This window comes from Cibotium barometz, chromosome 46 (genome assembly GCF_041138505.1).
Source record: "Cibotium barometz isolate CiBa-2024 chromosome 46, ASM4113850v1, whole genome shotgun sequence".
In the NCBI taxonomy this organism is placed as follows: domain Eukaryota; kingdom Viridiplantae; phylum Streptophyta; class Polypodiopsida; order Cyatheales; family Cibotiaceae; genus Cibotium; species Cibotium barometz.
In genome coordinates this window covers 20,442,552-20,465,838 of record NC_141091.1, presented here as the reverse complement: position 1 = coordinate 20,465,838, position 23,287 = coordinate 20,442,552, and the positions used below count along the sequence as shown (strand labels likewise).

Sequence of the window (23,287 nt, the reverse complement as noted above, 5' to 3'; positions counted from 1 at the left end):
GATCCTTGTGAGCAGTATGATGCCTCCTTGACTCGGAAGTAGAATGGTTCATTGATTTGGTTGATGCATACCAGATTGGACGGGAGGTTCGTGATGAGGCTGTCGAGCTCATGTTTGCAGAGGACTCTTTTGGAGGTAGGATTGCGTATCTTGTGGTTTCTACAACATGCGAAAGATCTTGGACTCTTTTACACAGGAGGGGGATTGATGGATGGAGTCAGACTCCACGGTCAGAGTGACTCAGATTGGGGAGAAGAGGTAGACACGAGGACCTTGACATCAAGCTACAATTTTTTCCTTGGCTCAAGAGCAGTTTTATGGAGCAATAAGAGGCAGCCATCTATTGCCTTGTCGTCGACAGAGGGGCAGAGTACCGGGTTGCTTGCAAGGTGGTGAGGTTGCAGAGGTTACTTGGCAGGATTGGGTTTCCACTGGTGGAACCCACGGTCATCCATAGGCATTTTGTTCGTGAAAAGATCGTTGCTGATGACATCTTGCTAGATTTCTGTTCGATGGAGGACAGTGCGGTGGACCTTTTCACGAAGTCTCTATCTCAGGCTTTGCTCCGGCGGCACTCCAGCTCACTGGGGTTGGTTCCACATCCAGGAGCTGAGAGGGGGTGTTAGCAGTCATCTCTTGTCTGTATATTTACACCAGGGCCTCTGTTGTGGGTGTAACTGCCTGATTTAGGTGTTTTCTCATTTTTCCCCACTCCATATTTTTCCCTATTTTTTCCCTATTTTATTTTGGTGTGGGAGGCTGTCCTGTGGCTCTTGGATGACCCAGTTGTGATGGTCGACTGCTCTTGCTTCTCCACGACTCACTCTGAGTGCTGGCCGACTGCATGTAGCTGGCTGACTGGAGATATTGCAGGTCAGGTACCTTCAGAGTGCTGTCGGCTGCCTTATATGCTGGCCGACTGGATCATAGGGGCCATATAAAATGGCCCCTAGCCCCCACACACTTCGTAATCGGGTATTCGGGTTTTCTTGTGTATATAGCAGAGTTACATGCCTCTCTCTCTCTCTCTCTCCCTCTCTATTGCCGTGTTTTTCTGCAGTGCACTTGCTCTTGTGTTTTTAGATCTTGTCTTCATCTCCGCTGCAGATTCTGACAATATGCTCTTATGTGTGTGTGTGTGTGTGTGTGTGTGTGTGTGTGTGTGTGTGTGTGTGTGGAGTGCGTGTGTGAGAGTATATCTTGATACAGAGTTCTACACCCACTATTGGGCACTGATGACGTTAGTGGGGATGTCATAGTATCTAGTCTATACTATGCATAATGGAGTTGATAGTTATATAGTCTTGTGGGTTGACTACCATGAGTATATAACATGCATGTTCCTAAAAGGTGAATTTGGGAATGTTCCTGGATTCATCTTATATATATGTATATATATACATGTGTATATATGTGTGTGTGTGTGTGTGTGTATCTACTCTTTATTTAACACTGCTTACTCCCTCTCCAAGTGGCCAAATCAGAGGGAGATAAAGGGCGAGGGAGAAACGAGGATTTTTGGATTTTTGAAATTTAAAATGACGGTATACTTTTTCACGCTTCGATCATTCTTGGGTTCGTGCTTGGTCAGACATGTGTGTGTATATATATATATATATATATATTTCTGTTATACATATATCATTATATGTTGTACACACATACATACATGTATGTATGTATGAATGTACATACATACATACATACATACACACATATATATACATATACATGCACATACATATTTATACATGTATGTATGTATGAATGTACATACATATACATATACATATACACATACTTTTTTTTTTTTGGTAAAACCAGTTGAAATTGCATTATATCATAAATGTGCAAAGGGGTTTGACATAAAGAGGATGTCTAAACCCTTGAACTTAAAAACAGTAGTAAAAAAGTTCTATGCAAGAGACATGAAGATCACCCTCGTCGTGATAGGCATCATACAAAGACTGCCTCAGTGAGGATCTAAAGGACTCATATGAATGAGACAGTGGCTGACCCAAGAAAGCATAATTATGCTGCATCCATATAATCCATAGTGCCCAATATCGAACCAAAGAGAGGAACAAGGAAAACTCTGACAGGGAATGTGAAGATCTGCCGAATAGCCAAAAGAATTTCCCAAATCTTTGTCCCGAAAAGCGAAGATGCAAATAACCTGAAATTTTGTCCAAAAGTAACTTTGAGTGAGGACATAGCCATAGCAAGTGAGGAACTGTCTCAAACTGATTCGAACATCGGAGACAAGCAGAGGACGCTATCCCTCTTTTGACTAATTTAACTCCCACCGAAAGCGCACCAACCATGCATATGTATGTGTATATGTATGCAACAAAGGTTATATACATATACACATACACACACTTTTTTTTTTTAGTAAAACCAGTAATTGTTATATTTTCATAAAGTCAATATACAAGACATTAGACTCCAAAGGAGAGCCTAATGGAAGCACACAAGAAAGTTTACATAATCATATTCTCCAGAGTGGAGAATATCCAAAGATCAAAAGCACTCGAAGAAAAGCTGAATACAAGATGCATCCATGTCACCCTCAAGGCAAGCAGCATATACAGACTGTCGCAATGAGGCTCGGAAAGATTCATATGATTGGAGATTGTGCCTTCCCAAATATGCAAAATTGTGTTCACTCCAGATGGTCCATAGGGCCCAATATCTCACCCAAAATAGAAAAAGTGAGTATTGGGACAAAGTTCTGAGATGTCTGCCAAAGAGCCAGAAATGTTTCCCAAATCTATGAGTTGGGAAGCGAAGGCAAAGATAATCAGAAATACGCCTGAGGAGGATCCTAGAACAAGGACAATGCCAAAGCAAATGAGGAATTGTCTCTGAAAGAGCCATACATCTTAGACAGGTGGATGATGCAATATGGCGTCTTGCAAGTGTAACCCCCACTGACAATGTACCTGTCAAACATCTCCAGAGGAAAAGTCTTTGTTTCAAAGGCATTTTACTTTTCCATATCATTCGAATATTCTTCCTCCACCATGAAAGGGGTTTCCTTATATGCCATAAAGAATTGCCATATTGTTGGATCCATGGAGCAGGCTGAAGTAAATGATAGGCTTTAATGGAGGTTAGAGCGGGGAGAGGAACAGGATGAGTGCCTGTAGTGGAGGAAAGCAGCTGCCAATCCATAAGCCGATCCATAGGAGCCATAGGAGGAACTGGTAGAAAAGGAAATAATAAATCAGCAATTTTCTTCCATATGGTCCTGTGATGCATTCCCAAAGGATAGGAAGCCATAGCCTGGGGAAAAGATAAAACATATCCCTGATCATCCACCACATCTTGTATATACCGAATTCCCAATTTAGAGAGGTTGTATGCTCGGATCGGTTCCTGTAAGGCAAGTGGAGTGTCAAAGATGGCACTCCAATGAATACTTTCCTGTCTCATGGAATTTGTCCCCGAGCAATTATTAGGAGCCCATTTAACTTTTGAAAGTAGCTGTTTCCAGTCCAAAATCAAAGCAGTAGAGAAAGGGCAGCCTGGTATCTTTCCTGCAAATCTCCCAATGACAACCTCCCAGGGATCAGTAGTCCATTGGCCATATATATGTATGTATGTATGTATGTATGTATGTCTATGTTATAAATATACATATATGATGTATAACATTATTTATGTATGTATATATATATATGTGTGTGTGTGTGTGTATGTGTATAAAAGCATTATACACACACACACACACACACACACACACACATATATATATACATACATAAATAATGTTATACATCATATATGTATATTTGTAACATAGACATACATACATACATACATACATACATACATACATACATGTATGTATGTATGTATGTATGTATGTATGTTTATTTATAACATATATATATATATATATATATGTATGTATGTATGTATGTTTATTTATAACATATATGTATATATGTATGTATGTATGTATGTATATTTATAACATATATATATATATATATATATATATATATATATATATATATATATATGTATTATACATGTATGTATGTATATTTATAACATATATGTATATATGTATGTATGTATGTATGTATATTTATAACATATATATATATATATGTTATAAATATACATACATACATACATACATACATATATATATATATATATATATATATATATGTATATGTATTATATATAATACATATACATATATATATATATATATACATATATATATATATATATATATATATATATATATATATATATATGTATGTATGTATATGTATTATATATGTATGTATAATACATATACATATATATATATATATATATATATATATATATATATATATATATATATGTATATGTATGTATATGTATATGTATTATATATGTATGTATAATACATATACATACATACATATATATATATATATATATATATATATATGTATTATACATACATATATATATGTATTATACATACATATATATATGTTATAAATATACATATATATATACATACATACATACATACATATATATATATATATGTTATAAATATACATACATATATATATATATATATATATATATATATATATGTGTGTGTGTGTGTGTGTGTGTGTGTGTGTGTGTGTGTGTGAGAGAGAGAGAGAGAGAGAGAGAGGGAGAGAGAAATGTAAAAAAAATAGGGGTATTTTAAATACATCCTTGCACGCATGTGCTTTGTGGGTTTTTTATAGAGTGACACGCCATGCGTGTGTGGGGGAGGGGGTGTTGCACTTACTCAAACCCCTATAAGCACATACATTTAAGGGTTATATAATGGAAGAGTTTTCATTATATATATATATATATATATATATATATATGTATGTATGTATGTATGTATGTATGTATGTATATTTATAACATATACATACATATTGTATGTATGTATGTATGTATTATAAATATGTATGTATATGTTATAAATATGCATACATACATACATACATACATATGTATGTATGTATGTATTATAAATATGTATGTATGTATGTATGTATATGTTATAAATATGCATATATATATATATATATACACATGATTGTAGGATTTTTGTCCTCCTTCAATAAATACCTATAGACTGAATTCCAACCCTTATGAAGCTTACATTGCACTGGTGACCTTTGAACTCTCCAAACGCTTTACGTAGAACCGAAGTTGCCGTGTACTTTCTCGCATTCTCATTCCAAATCCCTACGTGGTAATGAAGACCACCTAATGAACGGTGATGCTTTTTACTTGTTATTATGCTTTTACAAGCAAACGTATTCACTAAGCGTGATATTATCAGTTCGTCATATAGTTCCTTACGTAGAACCGAAGTTGCCGTGTACTTTCTCGCATTCTCATTCCAAATCCCTACGTGGTAATGAAGACCACCTAATGAACGGTGATGCTTTTTACTTGTTATTATGCTTTTACAAGCAAACGTATTCACTAAGCGTGATATTATCAGTTCGTCAGATAGTTCCTTACGTTTCGGCGTGTGCTAGGGTTAGTGTGTGTGTGTGTGTGTGTGTGTGTGTGTGTGTGAATATATATATATATATATATGTATACTAATTCTTTCTATTTGCTACTTCCCTTAGTGCTAGGCTTCATTATGGTTTAGTTTGCCTTGCATCTCCAGAGGTTTGACAGAAACTCAGTATGAAGGGCTTTGTGTGAATATATGCTCTTATGTGTGTGTGTGTGTATGTGTGTGTGTGGAGTGCGTGTGTGAGAGCATATCTTGATACAGAGTTCTACACTCACTATTGGGCACTGATGATGTTAGTGGGGATGTCGTAGTATCTAGTCCATACTATGCATAATGGAGTTGATAGTTATATAGTCTTGTGGGTTGACTACCATGAGTATATAACATGCATGTTCCTAAAAGGTGAATTTGGGCATGTTTTTGGATTCATCTAGGTAGATATATATATATATTTTGAGGGGGATCTTGGATTCCCAATTGGTTCTACCAGACATTGCGGGACTTAGGGGTAACTGGATTGCCTTCACATCCAACAGGGGGACTCCGTCGATCGGAGCAGTTGCGTACCACGACATCATCTTAGGGGAACCTGTGCGTCAATTATGCACTGATGTCATGCATCCAGAAAGACTCGGAACCTCCTCATATTGGGGAGGTGCTTTCAAAACCGACTTGGAAGCAAAGCTTGACTCTATTGAGCGGAATCAGACTTGGGAGCTTGTTCCTAGACTGGCAATGCAGAAGGTGATTGGTGTCAAATGAGTCTATAAGACCAAGTACAAATCGGATGGGACTTTGGATAAGCACAAGGCCAGCAGGCTTGTGGTGGCCAAAGGCTATTCTCAGAAAGCTGGCGTGGATTTTGATGATATCTTTGCATAGACTACTCAGATGGCGACCATAGGGACTGTTCTTGCTCTTACTGCACATTCTCATTGGCCCATCTTTCAGATGGATGCCAAGTCAACATTCCTCAACGAGGAGCTAAAGGACGAAGTTTATGTGGAACAACCCTCGGGATTTCAGATTCCTGGCTCCAAAGGTATGGTCTACAGGTTGAAAATGGCCTTATATGGTTTGAAACAAGCCCCCAAGGCTTGGTATGAGAAGATTGATGCTTTCTTTCAATAGAAGGGTTTCAAGCAGTCGGTGGCTAATCCAAATCTTTACATTTATCCGAGAAAGGGTTGTATACTCTCATCATTCTCTATGTGGATGACTTGATCATCACAGGCAGCCATGTAGCACACATTGCTCATACAAAGGTTGCCCTCAGTCAAGAATTTGAGATGACAGATCTTGGGTTGCTTCACTTCTTTCTTGGATTGGAGATTTTTAAGTGCTCGGCTGGCATATTCATTTCTCAGCAGCGGTATGTTGGAGAGCTGCCAGATGCTTTCAGGATGACAGATTGTAAGCCCATCACTTCCCCCATGGATCCCGGCATCAAACTCTCCTCTTTTGAATCCGATCCAGTGGCAGATACACTTCGGTACAGGAAACTCGTTGGTTCCTTGATTTGGTTGCTCAACACATGGCTTGATTGTGCATTTGTGGTGGGAACTCTTGGTGCTGTCATGTAGGCACCATTGGATGCTCATTGGCAGGCAACATTGTGGTACTTGAAAGGTACCAAGGATTTTGGCATTTTCTATGGAGAGGGGGCCACTTTGCGTGGCTGGAGCGACTCCAACTAGGCTGGAGATGCAGATCCCCGACGATCTACTACAACGTATTGCTTTACTCTTGGATCTGGAGCTATTTCATGGACGAGTAAAAAGCAGCCTATGGTGGCGCTTTCATCAAGTGAGGCAAGGTATCAAGTGGCTTGTTCGGTTGCTTGTGAGGTGATTTGGTTGCGGCAGCTACTTGAGGAGATCGATTTTTTTTTTTTTCCGAGAAAAGATCCTTTCATTAGTTATGTAAAAAAAAACGCCCGTAGGGCTACAAAAGAGATCTCTCCTGCTCCTAACAGAGAGAAGAGCAGTGAATACATCATGGCAGCCCGGGAGACTCTCCCTAGGTGCTGCAAAATACAAGCATCAGTCTAAAGGACTGAGCGGCTAAATCATACAATGGGGGGGGGGAAGAGCCAAACAGGTGGCCTGTAGTGCCAACGGGGGGATCCCGTGTGTAGGGTGTAGAACGGGCCGCAGCGCCAAGTGGTATGAAAGGCCTGGCGCCGTAAAATCGCCTCATCCGAGTCTCCCCGGATGCGGTCGTACTGTCCTCGCAGGGTGTGGATCAACTCCTGCCAAATCCCCCGAACAGTCTCTGCTGGTGGCTCTAATCTCCCCTCAAAGGCCGTGAAGCACCGGGCCCTCCAGGTGAACCAGATGGTGAGGCTGCTGAGGAGCTCCCATCGTAAATCCCTCTCCTGTGTCCAGCTGTCGGACGAGAAATCCGGTGCCGGAACCAGGCGAGGCTGGCCCCTAATAAATCTGATGGCCTGACTGCCCTGCTCCATCTCATAGCCCATAGCAGGCCCTGACGAAGTCGACCAAGCAGCGGCACCCCACGTAAACATACCCTCTGGAGAGAGGGGGGCTAGAATACGCAGCATCCGCAGCCAAATCTGCTGTGCCTGAGGGCAGTCCCAAAGGCAATGTCTCTGTGTCTCCATAGGGTGGCCGCATCGGACGCAGGCCGCCGGAAGACCGCTATAAACAAGCCAAGTGCCAACTGCTGAGCCCCTGTGGGCGACCAGCCACTGAAAAGCCGAGATCCTGCGGGCCTGTCGACTAGCCCAGAGTCGAGCCCAGAAATCCTCCAGGAACTCCTGTGATAGTCCCTGCAATCGCCAATGCCCCGCTGCCGCTGGAGAAACCGTCCTCCTCGCCGTCAAAATATGCCGTCCCAGCCGAACAGTATACTGGAAAAAAGTGATCTCTGTGGCCTCAAGGGATGCATAAGGATCATGCCACTCGTACTCTCCGGGGTCCCACTGTAGCCGGGCCAAGGGGCGTGCTGCATATGCCCATATACGCCAATCCGGGAGCACGTCAGCAGGGTCGGGGTCAATATGCCACTTCCGAGAAGCGGCAGCCACTACCCGAATCCTCTGAAAGGTGCACTCTGCAACCAAAGGCGACTCCACCTCCACTCTCTGGAGTCGGCCCTCATCCTGAATCTCATAATAGAGGCATCTGCCATCCTCAGTGCTAGCTCTGACAGCAATCAGGATCTCCAACTGTGTGAAGGCACCCATCCACCGTGGGGCCACTGGCTCGAGAGGTGTGAACCACTCCTCTGAAAGTGCCTCCTGAATATCATCCCTCATAATCAACCCCCCTCTGAAGTGACTCAGCCTCTCCACCTGGGTCTCCTCTGGTAGACTGCAGAAAGCCTGCCAGTCTCCAAAACTACGAGCTGGGCCTGCCGCTAAAGGTCCCCAGGCTAGACGAGGCCGAGAACCCAGCATATGACCCTGCTCTGTACGAACCGCTGGGCTCCAGATGAGCGGCTGCCTGGCCCACTCCTCAACACAAGACGGAGGCCGCTGAGAGAGCCCCGGTCTCAGCAGCTCCCAAGCTCTCAGGATACTCAAAGCAAATCTGTCCTCCCATCCTCTACTGAGGCCTGTCCTCCTCATCTCTATGAATATCCAGCGAATCTCTGGTGCCCAAGTACCCCCTGCAGGAGGCGCCCGGGCCTGCAATCGCTGCAAGAGGAGCTCTTTCCAAGGCTCAGCGCCTGGAAGCAACCCCCGAACAATAAGCTTCCCCAATAAGGCTCTACTCTGATCGACTGGATCTATAATGCCCAAACCGCCCTGAGCCAGCGGGAGTGTAATAACTGCCCATGCAACCTTTGCCCGAGCTGGCTGACCGTCCCGTCCAGACCACAGAAAGTTCCTGATCAGCCTCTGTACCTGGCTGATGCAAGAGCTCGAAAAAATCCAGCAAGACGTAATGTACCACATGGTCGCTAACAGCACCTGATTTGCCACCACCACCCTCCCAGCCAAGGATAGTCGAGCTGTACTCCAATACAATAGCTTCTTCCGAATGCTCAGAAGAAGCGGGGCAATCTGCTGCTCAGGTGACAAATCGAGGCCAATCTGGCATCCCAAATACCGCACTGCTGTGCCGGGAGGAATCCATCTAAAACCGGGGTCCGGACTCCATGCCGGAGTGGGAGCACTACTGATCCAAAAGGCCACTGTCTTGCGCCAATTGATCAATGCTCCCGAAGCTGCACTAAAAACCTGGAGCGACTGCTCTGCTCGAATAAGATTGGCCTCTTGGCCATGCAAAAATAAGCCCGTGTCGTCTGCAAACTCAGCATCAAGCAAATCCTCCCCCCGGACTGGGAGCTGAAGTCCTCTCAAACCAACCTCCTCTGCCGTCAAATACATACTCATAGCCTCCGCAAAGAAGAGAAAAAGGAAAGGGGCGAGAGGACACCCCTGACGGACTGATCTGGTCAGCTCAAAACTCGGCCCCCGACCTCCTGCAATCAGCACCTGGCTGCGAGCTGTGGAATACAAAGCTGCCACCCCTCTGATCCATCCTGGCTCAAAGCCCAGGCGTAGCATAGTGCCCTCTAAGAATCCCCAATCAACTCTATCGTATGCCTTCTCAAAATCGAGAAGCATCACGACCAAGTCCTCGCCAAGAAACCTAGCTCGGGCCGTCGCCTCCCAGAAAGTAAAGATGTTGTCAAGGATACTACGCTCCTTGACAAATCCTGTCTGAGTAGCATGAATCAACTCCCCCAGGAAGGGCTGGATCCTCAAACTCAAGGCCTTTGCCAAGACCTTGTATACAGTATTGAGGATCGTAATAGGCCTCCAATGCCGAATGTCATCCGATACTCCCTCCCCCTTGGGGATAAGATAGATCAAGCCCTCTGAAAAGCTCTGCGGCATCACCCCAGTGTCCAAAACATGCTGAAAGCCCCTGCGGAGGCCTGGCCCCAAAAGGTCCCAATAGCGCATAAAAAAGGCCGGCGTCAGTCCGTCCTCCCCTGGGCAACTATGTCGCGGCAGGACCCTCAAGGCCTCGGCAAGCTCAATCTCTGACAGAGGCGCACCTAGAACTGTGCGCATATGGTCTGTGACCCTCCTCTGCACATGGGCCCACACAGTCTGTCTGCATACATCTCGATCCTCAGTGGCTGGCTCCGCTGAAAGCAAGTCACGATAAAAGGCAGTGGCAATGGCTCTGATCTCCCCGAGCTCAGTAGCTATCGATCCATCCGGTCTAGCAAGCTGGCGAACCCCTGCTCGCGCATGACGGGGTCCAGTGATCTCAAAAAACTCCCCAGTCACTCTATCACCAAGCTGCGTCCACTGAGAGGCCTGACGACGATAGTAAAACTCATGTCTCTGCTCCTCTGCCTCTCTAACCTCCTGGCGTGCCTGGCTCAGCTGGGACGCCACCCACTCACATGCAGGCTGCTGCTCCTGAAGGCGCTGTAGCGAAGCAAGGCTGCGTCTCAGCCGTTGCTCCCGCTCGCGAATCTCTCCCAGTCGTGTCAAAGCTGCAGCGTGTAGAAAAGAGCTAAGATCAACGAGTCCCTGGGCACACTGGCCCGCTGCATCCTGGTCAGAGCACTGACTATCATGCCAGATCCTCTCAATGTCCTCAGCGAGACTAGGGTCTGCAAGTACCCTCTCTGGGATCCTCAACTGCAAGCTGGGCTCCCGTGTCCCCTCCTCCAAAGTCAGTATAACTGGCGCATGATCTGAAAATGAGGTGCCAGCAAGAATGCCGACGGAGCCCCCTCGCTCCCCCAACCAATCGCCCACATAAAAGCGATCAATCCGAGATAGATTAGTCCCTCCCTGCCGACGATCCGACCGAGAGAAACTAAGACTGTCCTGAGACCGGGAGAAAGCCCCATGCTGCCATGCATCAGTGATCCTCAGTGTCATACAAAACCGGTCCCAAGCTGCAAGCTCCGTGCCGTGCACTGTAACATGACTGCCTCCCACCCTATCTGCCGGGTCCTCAAGCATGTTGAAGTCTCCCCCAACACACCAATGTGCGGCCTCTGGCAATGCATCTGTAACCTGAGTCCAGAACTCTGCTCTGGCACTAGCATGATTGGGCGCATAGATGTTGAGCACACCCAATAGCTCATCATGCATCCTCAGAATGACATACTGTGCTCTACCAGGCACAATGATCCCTCGGTCCACAATGGCCTGCCGCCATGCATCTGCAATAACCATGCATACTCCTCCCTGTCCACCCAACGGACCAAACCCTGCAGACCAGAAAGTGTCCCATCTACCAGGCATCACCGAACCATATCTCCGGATCCTGCTCTCACCCAAGTGGTGCTCCTGCATCATCAGAATGTCAATGCTGCCACCAACCAGACATCTCTGTAGCTCCTGCCTCAAGCAGCCTCGATAGCGTATAAAGTGTGCTCCGCCAAGGCCCTGTACATTCCATGAGATGATCCTCATGGATGTCCTACTGAGGTGGATGCTGTCTCAGCCGTACGGCGGGCCTTCGCAAGCGGCTTGGATGGAGAGTAGTCCCCATCCGAACGGCTGCGAGTCTGCCCACCCGGTGTACTGCAAGAATCCCGGATCAGGCGCCAGTGGCTGTGACCCATGGCGACTGCCTCCTGCTCTGACATAGTAACCTCGTGAATGCTCACATATCCTGGGTCGCGCGCCAAATCTGCAACTATGCGCACGACCAAATGTCGAATCCCGGATGTATCCACACCCCCGGGATCCAAGACAAAATGAGCCAACTCCCAAAGTCGGCCTAGCACATCTGTAACCTCCAAATCGCTCATGTGATGTGAAAACTCAACTGCCTGAGTCTTCAACGTGCTGAGAGCGAGCTCTAGAGTCCACTCCCGGTCACAAGGTCCACATAGAGGGAACGAGAAGGCCACTGCTGAGTCTAGTGCCTCCTCCCCGCGGGCCGGAGGTATCACTACATGCACTCGGATGGGTGCTGGCTCATGGGGGCCCTCTGCTCCAAAAAGCCGTGTGAAGGTATAATCAAACGCCGCCGAGCGCTGTCGAATGCCGAGGCGACTCAACCGACTACGAATAGATGAAATCCGTGAGGCCCTAATCGGCATAGGTCTCCTCTGTGATGCTCGAGCGAGGTCAGTGCTCAGCGCCCTCCGGACTGCAGGTGAGCGCCAGGGAGCTGCCAGGACCTCCCGGGAAGGCGAGGCGGGCGGAGGGGGAGGAGGGGGAGGCGAGGGAGGAGGAGAGGGAGCCGCTGCCGAGACCGGAGCGGGGGCGGGAGGAGGCGATGGTGGAAGCGAGGCGGTGGGAGGGGATGGGTGTGGGGGAGGTGAAGGAGGGGGAGCTGGCATCTCCTGGTCCTCGGTCGCTGCAGGGGTCTCCTCCTGAAGGGGAGCAAATCTGTTCCTCACGGGAACCCAGTGAGGCTGAGACTGTGGCTGCTGCTGCAGCGGTACCTGGGCGTGCTGCCGTGGCTGTCTCCCTCGACGGCGCCCCTGTCCAGGCTGCCACTCCGAGGTCTCTGTGGCCTGAGCAGGTGTCCCTGAGGCAGCCTGCCGAGCCGAATCTGTGGGCGGGCCATCCGTGGCCTGCTGCTGTGGTGAGGGCCGAGGTCTCCTGCGAGGGCAGGCCTTGGCCAAATGACCGACCTGCCTGCAAATGAAGCACTGGTTCGGGAGCCCCGAGAACTCCACTCTCTGATCTATCCACCCCCCCCCTATCCTAGGTAGCTGAATGACCTTAGGAAGGGAGGAGATGTCAGATACTAACACTCTGACCGAAGGTAGCCCAGCTGCTCTGGCCACCACTGAAGCTGCTGAGGGGCCCGTCTCAAGAACCGAGCCCACCAGTGCTCCGAGCCTGGAGAGGAGCGGAAGATACTCCCGGCGGAGACCAGGGAAACAAACTGTAATATGGAAGAGGCGCTCTCCCTGCTCCGCCGCAGCTGGGTCAAATCCATGCTGCCAAGGCCTGAAGAAAGCCCGAGCACCCCTGATATCCAGAGGACTCATGGCAAGGACCTTGGCAACGCTCTGGGCGGCCTCGAACTCGATCTGATAATGTCCCCGGCCCAAGAGCTGTACATCAAGGATCTTGCCCACATCTGCAAGAAGGCGAGCCTGAAGTAGATCCCTGATCTCCCCTCTGCTGGGGCGAGTGCTGACTATACGGCAGATGGTGGAGTGAGCCTGAAGGCGTTCCACCTCTGCGGTGAGGCTCGCTTCCTCTTCCGGCGAAAGAGAAAGCCTGATGGGGAGGACCTCGGTGGCGGGCGAGGGGGCTGCGGAAGAGTCCCTCTGAGACGAGGCGGGAGGAGTCTCCATCAGAGTCTGAAGCTCAAGCGAAGGCGAGGCGAAAGCGGAAAACCTGCAAGAAGCGGGCTGCACACCAAGAGGCGGAGGGACGGAAGACGAAGAGGGAAAAAAACCCCCAAGGGGTGAAAAGCAGGGAAGGGGGGGGCGGCGAAAAGAGGAGAGGCCGAGAGGGGGGGGGGCGGCGACAACGTGAGGAGGAGGGAGGCGGGGCGCTGCTGAATGGAGGCGGCGAGAGCAGGCGAAGAGGCGGGGGGGGGGGATGACAACAGGCGGCAGCGGGGGGGGGGGGGATGACAACAGGCGGCAGCGGGGGGGGGGATGGCGAACAGGCGGCAGCGGGGGGGAACAGGCGGCAGCGGGGGGGTGAGGCGAACAGGCGGCAACGGGGGGGGTGGCGAAATGGCGAAGAGGGGGGCGCAGCGGCGAGGAAGGAGGGGGGGGCGGCGCAGCAGCGAGGAAGGAGAGGGGGGGCGCAGCGGCGAGCAGAGGGAAGCAAGCGGGGGGCGGAAGGAAAACAGGCGCGAGGAGGGGGGGGGAGCGAGGGTGCGCAGAGCAGGGTGAGGCGGGGAGCTTCAGCGAGCACGATCCTTGAGGCGCGAAGTTCGGCTTCTGAGGAGATCGATTTTTGACAGCATTAGCCTACCCTTATCTCATGTGACAACTAGAGTTGCTTGGCTATTGCTAAGAATCCGGTATTTCATGCACGGACCAAGCATATAGAGATCTAGTACCACTGTGTGGGAGCGGATCTTGGAGGGAGACATTATCCTTGAATAGGACAATGCTGCAGACTTATTCACCAAAAGGATTATCTTAGTCAGCTATCCGCGTTCATGGTAGCTCCTTGGATCTTGGGCCACCACCCGGACCTGAGAGGGGGTGTTAGCATATATCATCTCCTCTTGGTTGCTTGGGCCACCCCCCAGACCTGAGATGTCATAGCTTATTTTCCGCGCTATGCATGATAGAGTTGATGAACTTATACTCTATGTTCGGATAGACATTGGAGTTAATGGTTGCACTTTTGAGTCGAAGTGTTTTTTAAAGTTTAGCTTAATGTTTGGTTTTGGCTCTTAATTGCTTTAGGTCTAGAGTTTACAGTTCTCTGTTTTGCTATTTTGTGTTGGTGTTTAGTATCTCAGCTCAGAAGGTTTAAGTTCTTATTAAGAAGAAGTGTGTGTATGCTTTTGTGTGTGTGTGTTTTTTATTTTTTATTTTTTAAAGTTTCTTTCATTCATGTAATTGTTTGTTTTCTTGTTTCTTATTTTTTTGTTTTTTTGTTTTGTTTTGTTTATATGCAAAGGACAAGGAGAGGAGGAGTGTCTTTATAGGACTCTCCACACTCCCATTATTAGCATTACAAGAGAGGAGTTCGGGCTTGTGGTTCTGGTGGGAGCCATAGCCGCTCGGCGCGTGGGCGCATGCATGGTGTCTGGCCATTTTCGGCTTTCATAGCTGCCCGGATCTTGTGCATACTCACTTGGCCATGCCCATGCCCATTCCCATGATGGCTGCCTATTTTCGGTGCCTGCAGGAGCTCCCGTCACCTCTCTCTAAAAGCCACATCTTTCTTTCAAAAGAGAAGCAACTTTTAGCCTTTTTTTGCAAAAAAGAGGGTTAGTAAAGATAAAAATACATGCTACCACCTTTTTTTGACAAGCAAAGTGAAAAGAAGAGAAGCAAAGGAGTGGTGTGAAGTTCAAGCTTTCTACCAGGAAAACTCTTAAAAAGGCACCATGTGCATCACAAAGGAGGAAACAAGGATAGAGCTAGATACAACTTGTAGGAGAGGAGCTCAACTACATTACAATCTTTGTGGGTATATAGACTGCAAGGTTCACATGTTCTTGATGTGGGATAACCTCTATCTCAACGAAGATAAAATTCCTTTGTGTGTGGAGTCCACTCAGCCCTTACAAGTGACTTGTTGTACATGCTTTCCGCAGTTTGTGGATATCAATATATGTGTTTGTTGCATGGTCGATGATAGAGGAGAAGAAGTAGATTCCTCATTGACTTTCTTTTTGTCAAGATCATCCTTTTGTAATTATTTACGTATAAAGGATCACTTTCTAGACCTCCCTATTGTGTGATTCTTGTTATCTTCTCTCAGACATAATTTTTTGTCACTAAGAAAATTGTCAATGGAAGTTGATTTCTTGTATTTACAAAAAAGAGTTTTATTTATGTTTTATGTGTGCGTGTTGGTGATTATTGTGAGGCTAAGAGTGTAATTGTTGACGGGTGTGTGTTTTGTGAACCCTCTGAAGCATTAAGAGCCTAATCAAATCTCTTGCTCATCGTACTAAATCCTTGTATCAACCTCTCATCTTTTGATATCTCTTTTCCTCGCTTATTATCTATTGTATCAAGGGCTATTGGTGTGTGTTTTGGCTTGGAGTGTGTGTTTGTGATCATCCAAGGTTGTTGCTCTTGCATGAGGGAGTAGAAGGGTGCTATACAGGCTGGTTCCCCTTTGCTGCTTTCAATTATATATATATATATATATATATATATATATATATATATATATAGAGAGAGAGAGAGAGAGAGAGAGAGAGAGAGAGAGAGAGAGAGAGAGAGCTTGTGTTATTTGTTGACTTGTTGCTTTGTGACTGGAGTAGAAATTCTCATTCCAATCATGTTTTGCTTGTATAGACATGGCCAGTACGAACGCCAAGGCCGGTTGCATCAAAGCTGGCAGCTGACACCCCACTACTGACGGGGCAGGTGAGATCACATCACTTTGAACATCAATATTATATCTCTTTTGAACATCAATAGCTCCTATGTTTATTCTCTATGGCTAAAGTTTTGGCATGTATGTATTTAAAATAGAGGGTTCTCGATGCGCTTTTCCCGTCAGTACTAGGTGGTACTTGTGCAATTCCTGGTGCTTTTGGCTGCGGAAAAACAGTGATCAGTCAAGCCCTCTCAAAGGTTTAAAAAAGAAAATAAAAGTACTTGCATTGTGGCTTCTTGGACTACCTTCTTTCAATGGTGAATCATTTCCATAGGAATTGCCTTTGTAAAATTTTGCTTTTTATTTTGGGAATGTTTTTTGCAGTACTCTAATTCCGATACAGTCGTTTACGTTGGATGCGGAGAACGAGGAAACGAGATGGCTGAGGTGGTTTAGGAACACAATTTTATCTAGGATCTTCATAGAAATGGGGAGCATGAGTGCTAGAACCCTTGGATGCAAGGGCGACATAGCCCTTTCAAGCCAGAGTGCTTTCCTATAGTCAGATATCTGCTGATGTCATTTCCTTAAGCGGGTTAATCTGTGAAGGCCCTTAGTAGTCTCAGTTAGGACTTTGGTCACAACATCCGTTGGTGCTAGATACACCGTCCACTTATAGATCTTCAATGTGGGTTTTTGTTTCTTAGGTGCTAATGGACTTCCCACAGTTGACAATGACACTACCAGATGGACGAGAAGAGTCTGTAATGAAACGAACCACTTTGGTGGCCAACACCTCGAACATGCCTGTGGCAGCCAGAGAGGCATCCATCTACACAGGTTGTGCCCTACCGTGAGATTGGAGGCTCATTTAAGACTCTACTTCGGCGATGGCAAAGTTTGCATAGGCAGGACTAATGTCGGGCATAATAAATCACAGAATATGTTTAGAGTTGGACTGTTTATACCAATGTGATGTAGACTTTACATGCACAATTCAGACCGTAGTTGCATTCCATATGCGTATGGAACCTGCTGATCAGTACCATACTTTCCATATTGTACGGCATTCAAAATCTTCTTTGATGTAAACCATAATTGACTAAAACTGAAATGAAAGATTGGGAAACGATAGGCAAGATGTGTTTTAGTATTTCTTTTCCCTTGTTGGACATGCTTGTAATGATTTTTGTTTTTGTTTTTGTGTTGAAAATCAGGTATTACTTTAGCAGAGTACTTCCGGGATATGGGCTATAATGTGAGTATGATGGCGGATTCCACCTCCCGGTGGGCAGAGGCTCTTCGTGAAATATCAGGCCGGCTGGTATCTCTTCTGAACTTGTCCTGTGTGGATTCCTGGTGTGCTGTGTGGATGGTTTTAATGTGCCTATTTGTATCTCTTCAGAGCCTGTAAAAGGGATACATTTTGGATCCCTTTAGACTTGTGTATTCTACAAGTCGATGCTCTTTCTCCACTTGTTTGATGGCTAGGCCGTGTGCTTGTTTACATGCGCAATAGACACCTCAAACAGAGTGGCATATTCAAATTTCCAAACCTTTCCCAATCAAAGCTCTTCAGCACAGTGCAATTACAAAGGTCGCAATATGCCAGGTTTGGCTAAAGGAGAAAAAATCGCAGTCGTTCGCCTTTCCTCGAGAATATATAGTTTTTCGACTTTGTCGCACCTCTCAAAGATCTTCTCAAGGGGGTAAAGACAGGTCACCAAGAAGTGTCCATTTACAGGCAAGGCTCTTGAGGCATTTTATGCATTGAAGAAAGTGGCCTCAGAAGCACCAGTTCGTATGGGATGACCTGTTTTAGGTTATTACTAACACTAGCAATCTTGCCATTGGAGTAGTTTTATAGCAAGATGGCAAACCAGTGGCTTATTACAGTTGAGAGTTGAATGTTGCCGAAAAAACTATTTGGTATATGACAAGGGGCTATTGGGGGTGATCACAGCACGAGGAAAGTCACAGTAAAGATGGATCACGAGGTTCTTAAATGGTTATGGTCGATGCCTAGTGCCCAATGGAGTGATAGACAAGCCAAGTGGAGTCAACTTTTCCAACAGTTTGGAGGCATGATTGAGAATGTCCCTGGCAAACATAACTCTGTTGCTAATGCTTAGTCAAAAGACTACCATTTAGACCATGGAGGAGTCCATTGTGCTGGAGGCAAAGGTTGTACGACGGTGGATTCTCTAGAATTCGGGACTCCTTATAACTTGGTCTTCAGTTTAAAACCAGACCACTATATAGTTCAGGATGGCTGGTTGTTCTACAAAAACTAGCTATATACTAAGGGAGAAAAGAGAGGCGGTGTTGGATATTCGGAGTCTTCATGTGTGTGTACCATCCTGTGTGTGTCCATCTTGTTTGTGTACCCACTTGTGTCTGTGTTTACAATCCGTAAAATGGTTGTGTGTATGTGTAAATTTATTCATGTGTGCCCTTATATTTGGATAAGATAAATGTGACGTGTATCATGTGTCTTTGTGAGTGTGATTTATTTGGGTTAAAAGGAGAGGTTGTAAACCTACAAAAAGGCATTGTAGTTGGTGATTAACAGATCAATCAAATCAATATCATCGAGTTGTGCAATCTATTCTCTCTCTCTCTCTCTCTCTCTCTCTATATACATATATATATATATATATATATATATATCTTTCTCTACACTCATAACCATGGATATGTTTGAACCACTTTAGCTAGCTGCATACCTGTGCTAACCTTAGGAGTAAGAATTTGTATTAGAGCCTGGTTTGTGTATTTGCTTTGTCATTAGAGTTTTCATTTTTTAGGGGTTTCTGCAGATTTTAGGGTTTTTAGATTCACGGTTTCCTGCTTGTCTGCATGCCCACGCTCCCTCCAAGCCCTGTGCGATTCTCTTGGGCTCTGCAGTTCGCTTCTCTCTGCACACCTGCCTTACAACTGCCTCTGCTCATTTCCATGCACATGCTCTACTGGTTGCTCTCTGCTTGAGCCGTTGTTGCTCAGCCGAGCCTCGTTAGTCCACGAACGCAGCTAGTGGAACACACGCCGCCATTGTTTGCCTCTCACCGATGCTTTGCACCTGTTCATTGCCCACACATGGCCCAATAACGGAATATAAGGTTTAAAATCTTACATTAAAAGGCCATGTCAACCTGCAGCCCATAATTGCTATATGCCGACTTGCAACTGTGCGTCACGTTGCTGCTCTAGCTTCGACCAGCGCACATCTGCTCTATTACTGCCTCCACCACCTGCCACAGATCTGTCGTCTGTACGGCACTCTCATCTCCGTCCTTGTTGCAGCTGTCATCTCTCCAACGTGGCCCCACGGCGAAGAATAAAGAGAGAAGGTTTTTGTTATTTTAGGGTAAAAGCCCTAAAGGCTTTAAACCTTAGAAAGATAAGGAATCATTTATATGCTGCTTGTTCAAACTTCACATGGGCATGGAATCCCACCGACTTCATTGACATATGTTTCATCATGGTCTCTCGGCTACTTATTCTTCATCAACTTCTACATCAGCTTTTGGATCATTACTCGTGCATGGGCCCAAAGCCGTAGTGCCATGGAAGCAACGGTGCAAGGACATATTCTTCTTCGTCATTGATGATTACTTATATGTTCAAATTTTATGTGTGTGCATCTATGGGTCCTCTGCATGGGTAGTCTTCTAAAATAATCAAGTGTTTTTTTTTCCTGTGTTCTTTCCTTCATTTGTTTTTATTACCCTCACTTATAAAAGGCTTCGTGTTTTCTCTTATCCCAATTAGGGGGTGTCTGAAGTAATGGCCTTGCTGTCTTGATTACATTATGTGATTGGAGGGCTATCATGACACGAGGTGTGCATGATTGAGTTGGCTCCGATGGGGTAAGAAGTTAGTGTCTTTCTTTCGTGTTGGATCTCATCTTCCTTCACTTCAAAGGGGGGATTGTTGGATAATCAGAGTTTTCATGTGTATCATCCCGTGTGTGTCTATCGTGCTTGTGTACCTGCTTGTGTTTGTGTGGGAACAGTCCCTAAAAGCGATATGTGTGTATGTGTAAACTTATTCATGTGTATGTGTGTGTGAATATCTGCTTAGGTGTGAACATCCCCTTATATTTGGATAAGATAAATATGATATGTACCATGTGTGTGCTTGTGAGTGTGATTTGTCTGGGTCAAAAGATATGGTTGTAAGCCTACAAAAAGGCATTGTACTTGGTGATTAATAGATTAGTCAAATCAATATCATTGAGTCGTGCAATTTGTTGTCTCTCTCTAGAGCTCGCTCACTCTCTCTCTCTCTCTCTCTCTCTCTCTCTCTCTACTCTGATAACCATGGACATCTTTGAACCACCTTAGCTCAGCTACATACTTATGCTAACGCTAGGAGTAACATGTACTTCTTCATGATGCCCATGATTCTCTTGTTGGGGGTCAACAATATCTTGGAGAAGCTAGAGTGATTATGTTATTAGCGAAAAATGTGAAGGCATGTCTACTAGTATGTTCAGGCATGTTACATTTTCCAAAAAGTAGAGGTTCCACACTAGAAGCAAGTTGGGTTTCTTTAGTCTTTGCCTATTCCCGAGGAGTCTTTTTAGGATATCAGCATGGACTTTGTAGGTCCTCTTCCAATAGCTATGGAAATCAAGAATACACAATGTATGACCATTGTTGATTGGTTAATGTCTTCTGAGGCTGTATTTTAGTATTTAGCGGATCTCTTTAGGCACTTTTGAAGCACTATGAAATGGATTGACGATTTCGAGATGAGAGATGCTAGAGTCTAGTATATATGAGAAGAGATTCATTTGAGAGAACTTGATTATGTGGAGGTATTAGATCTTTGGGAAGGAGATCGAGCATTGTTTTTGGGCCTTGGATTGATTGGAACTTTGTGATGATTTACCTCCGGAGTTTGGCAGAGATCGAGGATTGCCAAAGCGCCATTGTTAGAGCTTAAGATTGTGGAATTTTTGGCCTTTGGATTTGGAACATGTGGCAGATAAGAGGATAAAAGTGAGACAAGTGTCCTCACACTTGTCAATTTAGCTCTACACATGGCATTGTAGCATTTTCTTGCTTATTTGAACACGAGAGAGTCATCTCTTGGGCGAGTTTGAGCTTCAAGTAGATTTTTGGAGGCTGAAAATTCTGATTTTTCACCATTTCTCTTCACTTCTAAGCCCACCATAGCTATATCCAGGTTAGGGAAGATGATTTTCACTTCTCTACACCATCTTGCAGACCCGAGATGGCTGTTTCTTAGCAAAACAATGCTAAAGCGTGCTGAAATTTCTGGTTTTATGTGATATACAGGTTGTTTTTCAGGTTTGGCGCTCATGGATGTGACATATAGGCTGTTATACTGGTTTACGCACTCATGGATGAACCATATGGGCTGGTCTACAGGTTACATGGGCTAATTTACAGGTTTATGTGCTTGTGGAAGAGCCATATGTGCTGTCATACAAGTTTATGCATGTATGGTAGAGCTATGTGGGCTATTATACACGTTTGTGCGCCTATGAAAGGACATGCTGGATAGCCATCTTGGATGAAGGATAGGTTTATGGCTGTATATGGATAATCCGACATCTCCAATGGGGAGAGTAAGGCCCTGAAAGCTTGTACATGTTATATTTCTCCTTGGATAATGAAATACTCCAGAAGAGAGAGGGGAGGGGTTTCGGCCCATTCCGGCCTCAAATGTGGTGTTATATGTGCAACTTTTATTTTCCGCATTGTGGATTGTTTAATGGCTATGACTAAATCCCGAAATGTTTAATTGTGCACAGTGCTTGTGGTCAAGCAATGCACACCCACTCCCGCGCTTCCCGGGCGAGGTTACATTGGTATCAGAGCATAAGGCTTTCTCTCATTCTTAGGTGAGAACGATCTTATTAAGATGACCATTGATAGGATTATACATAGCAGTATCAAGCATAATGGGAAGTGAACATTATGATTTCTTGGAGTCTGTGAGGAGGCGTCTATCTTCTATCTTTGTATTATGGAAGTTGCGTCTCAAGCTCAAAGTAAAAGCTATAATAAAGTTTTATTTGTCCCATGGCTTCATGAAATTTTCGGCAAAGAAGAAGAGCTAAGTATTCTTTGAGGTTACAAAGCTATTACTCTTTGATTCTTCATGGTTTATGTGGTTTGATCAGCTAACCCTTGTGTGTAAATGCAAGGAGAAGTGTTGCATGTTTTTCTTGAATGTGTTTCAGGAAAAATTCTTTTCATAGATAGCTGGGAAGCCTAAAATCTAGAGGTTATCTCTATTGTGAGCATGATGCTCGAGGATTGCAATATATGACATGGTTTTATATATATATTAGGCTTCATTATGGCTGAGTCTGCCCTGCATCTTTAGAGGTTTGACAGAAACTCAGCACGAAGAGCTTTGTGTGAATATATGCTCTTCTGTGTGTGTGTGTGTGAGAGAGTATATCTTGATACAAAGTTCTACACCCACTATTGGGCACTGATGACGTTAGTGGAGATGTCGTAGTATCTAGTCCATACTATGCATAATGAAGTTGATAGTTATATAGTCTTGTAGGTTGACTACCATGAGTATATAACATGCACGTTCCTAAAAGGTGAATTTGGGCATGTTCCTGGATTTATCTAGGTATATAATTCAGCAATATTAGTGGACATGCAGATTTCACATTGTGAAGTTTTCGTCCGAGTTGCGGCCAGTTGATATTGTGCTTCTTCTTTCTATCTTTAGCGGTGCATTTGTCCTATCAACTGCTTAATTGTTGAACTAATTCTTTCTATTTGCTATTTCCCTTAGTGCTAGGCTTTATT

At 45.2% G+C, this 23,287-nt stretch overlaps 1 protein-coding gene across 1 annotated transcript in view; it reads left to right on the top strand.

Moving 5' to 3' along the window:
- Positions 1-23,287, top strand: part of LOC147611963 (V-type proton ATPase catalytic subunit A-like) — a 48,032-nt gene that overhangs the window by 14,219 nt on the left and 10,526 nt on the right. Inside the window, exons 9-13 of the mRNA XM_086783817.1 lie at positions 16,457-16,528; positions 16,637-16,738; positions 16,866-16,928; positions 17,189-17,321; positions 17,699-17,805. Of these exons, the coding sequence (XP_086639943.1) occupies positions 16,457-16,528; positions 16,637-16,738; positions 16,866-16,928; positions 17,189-17,321; positions 17,699-17,805 (477 nt within the window). The remainder of the gene's footprint in view (positions 1-16,456; positions 16,529-16,636; positions 16,739-16,865; positions 16,929-17,188; positions 17,322-17,698; positions 17,806-23,287) is intronic.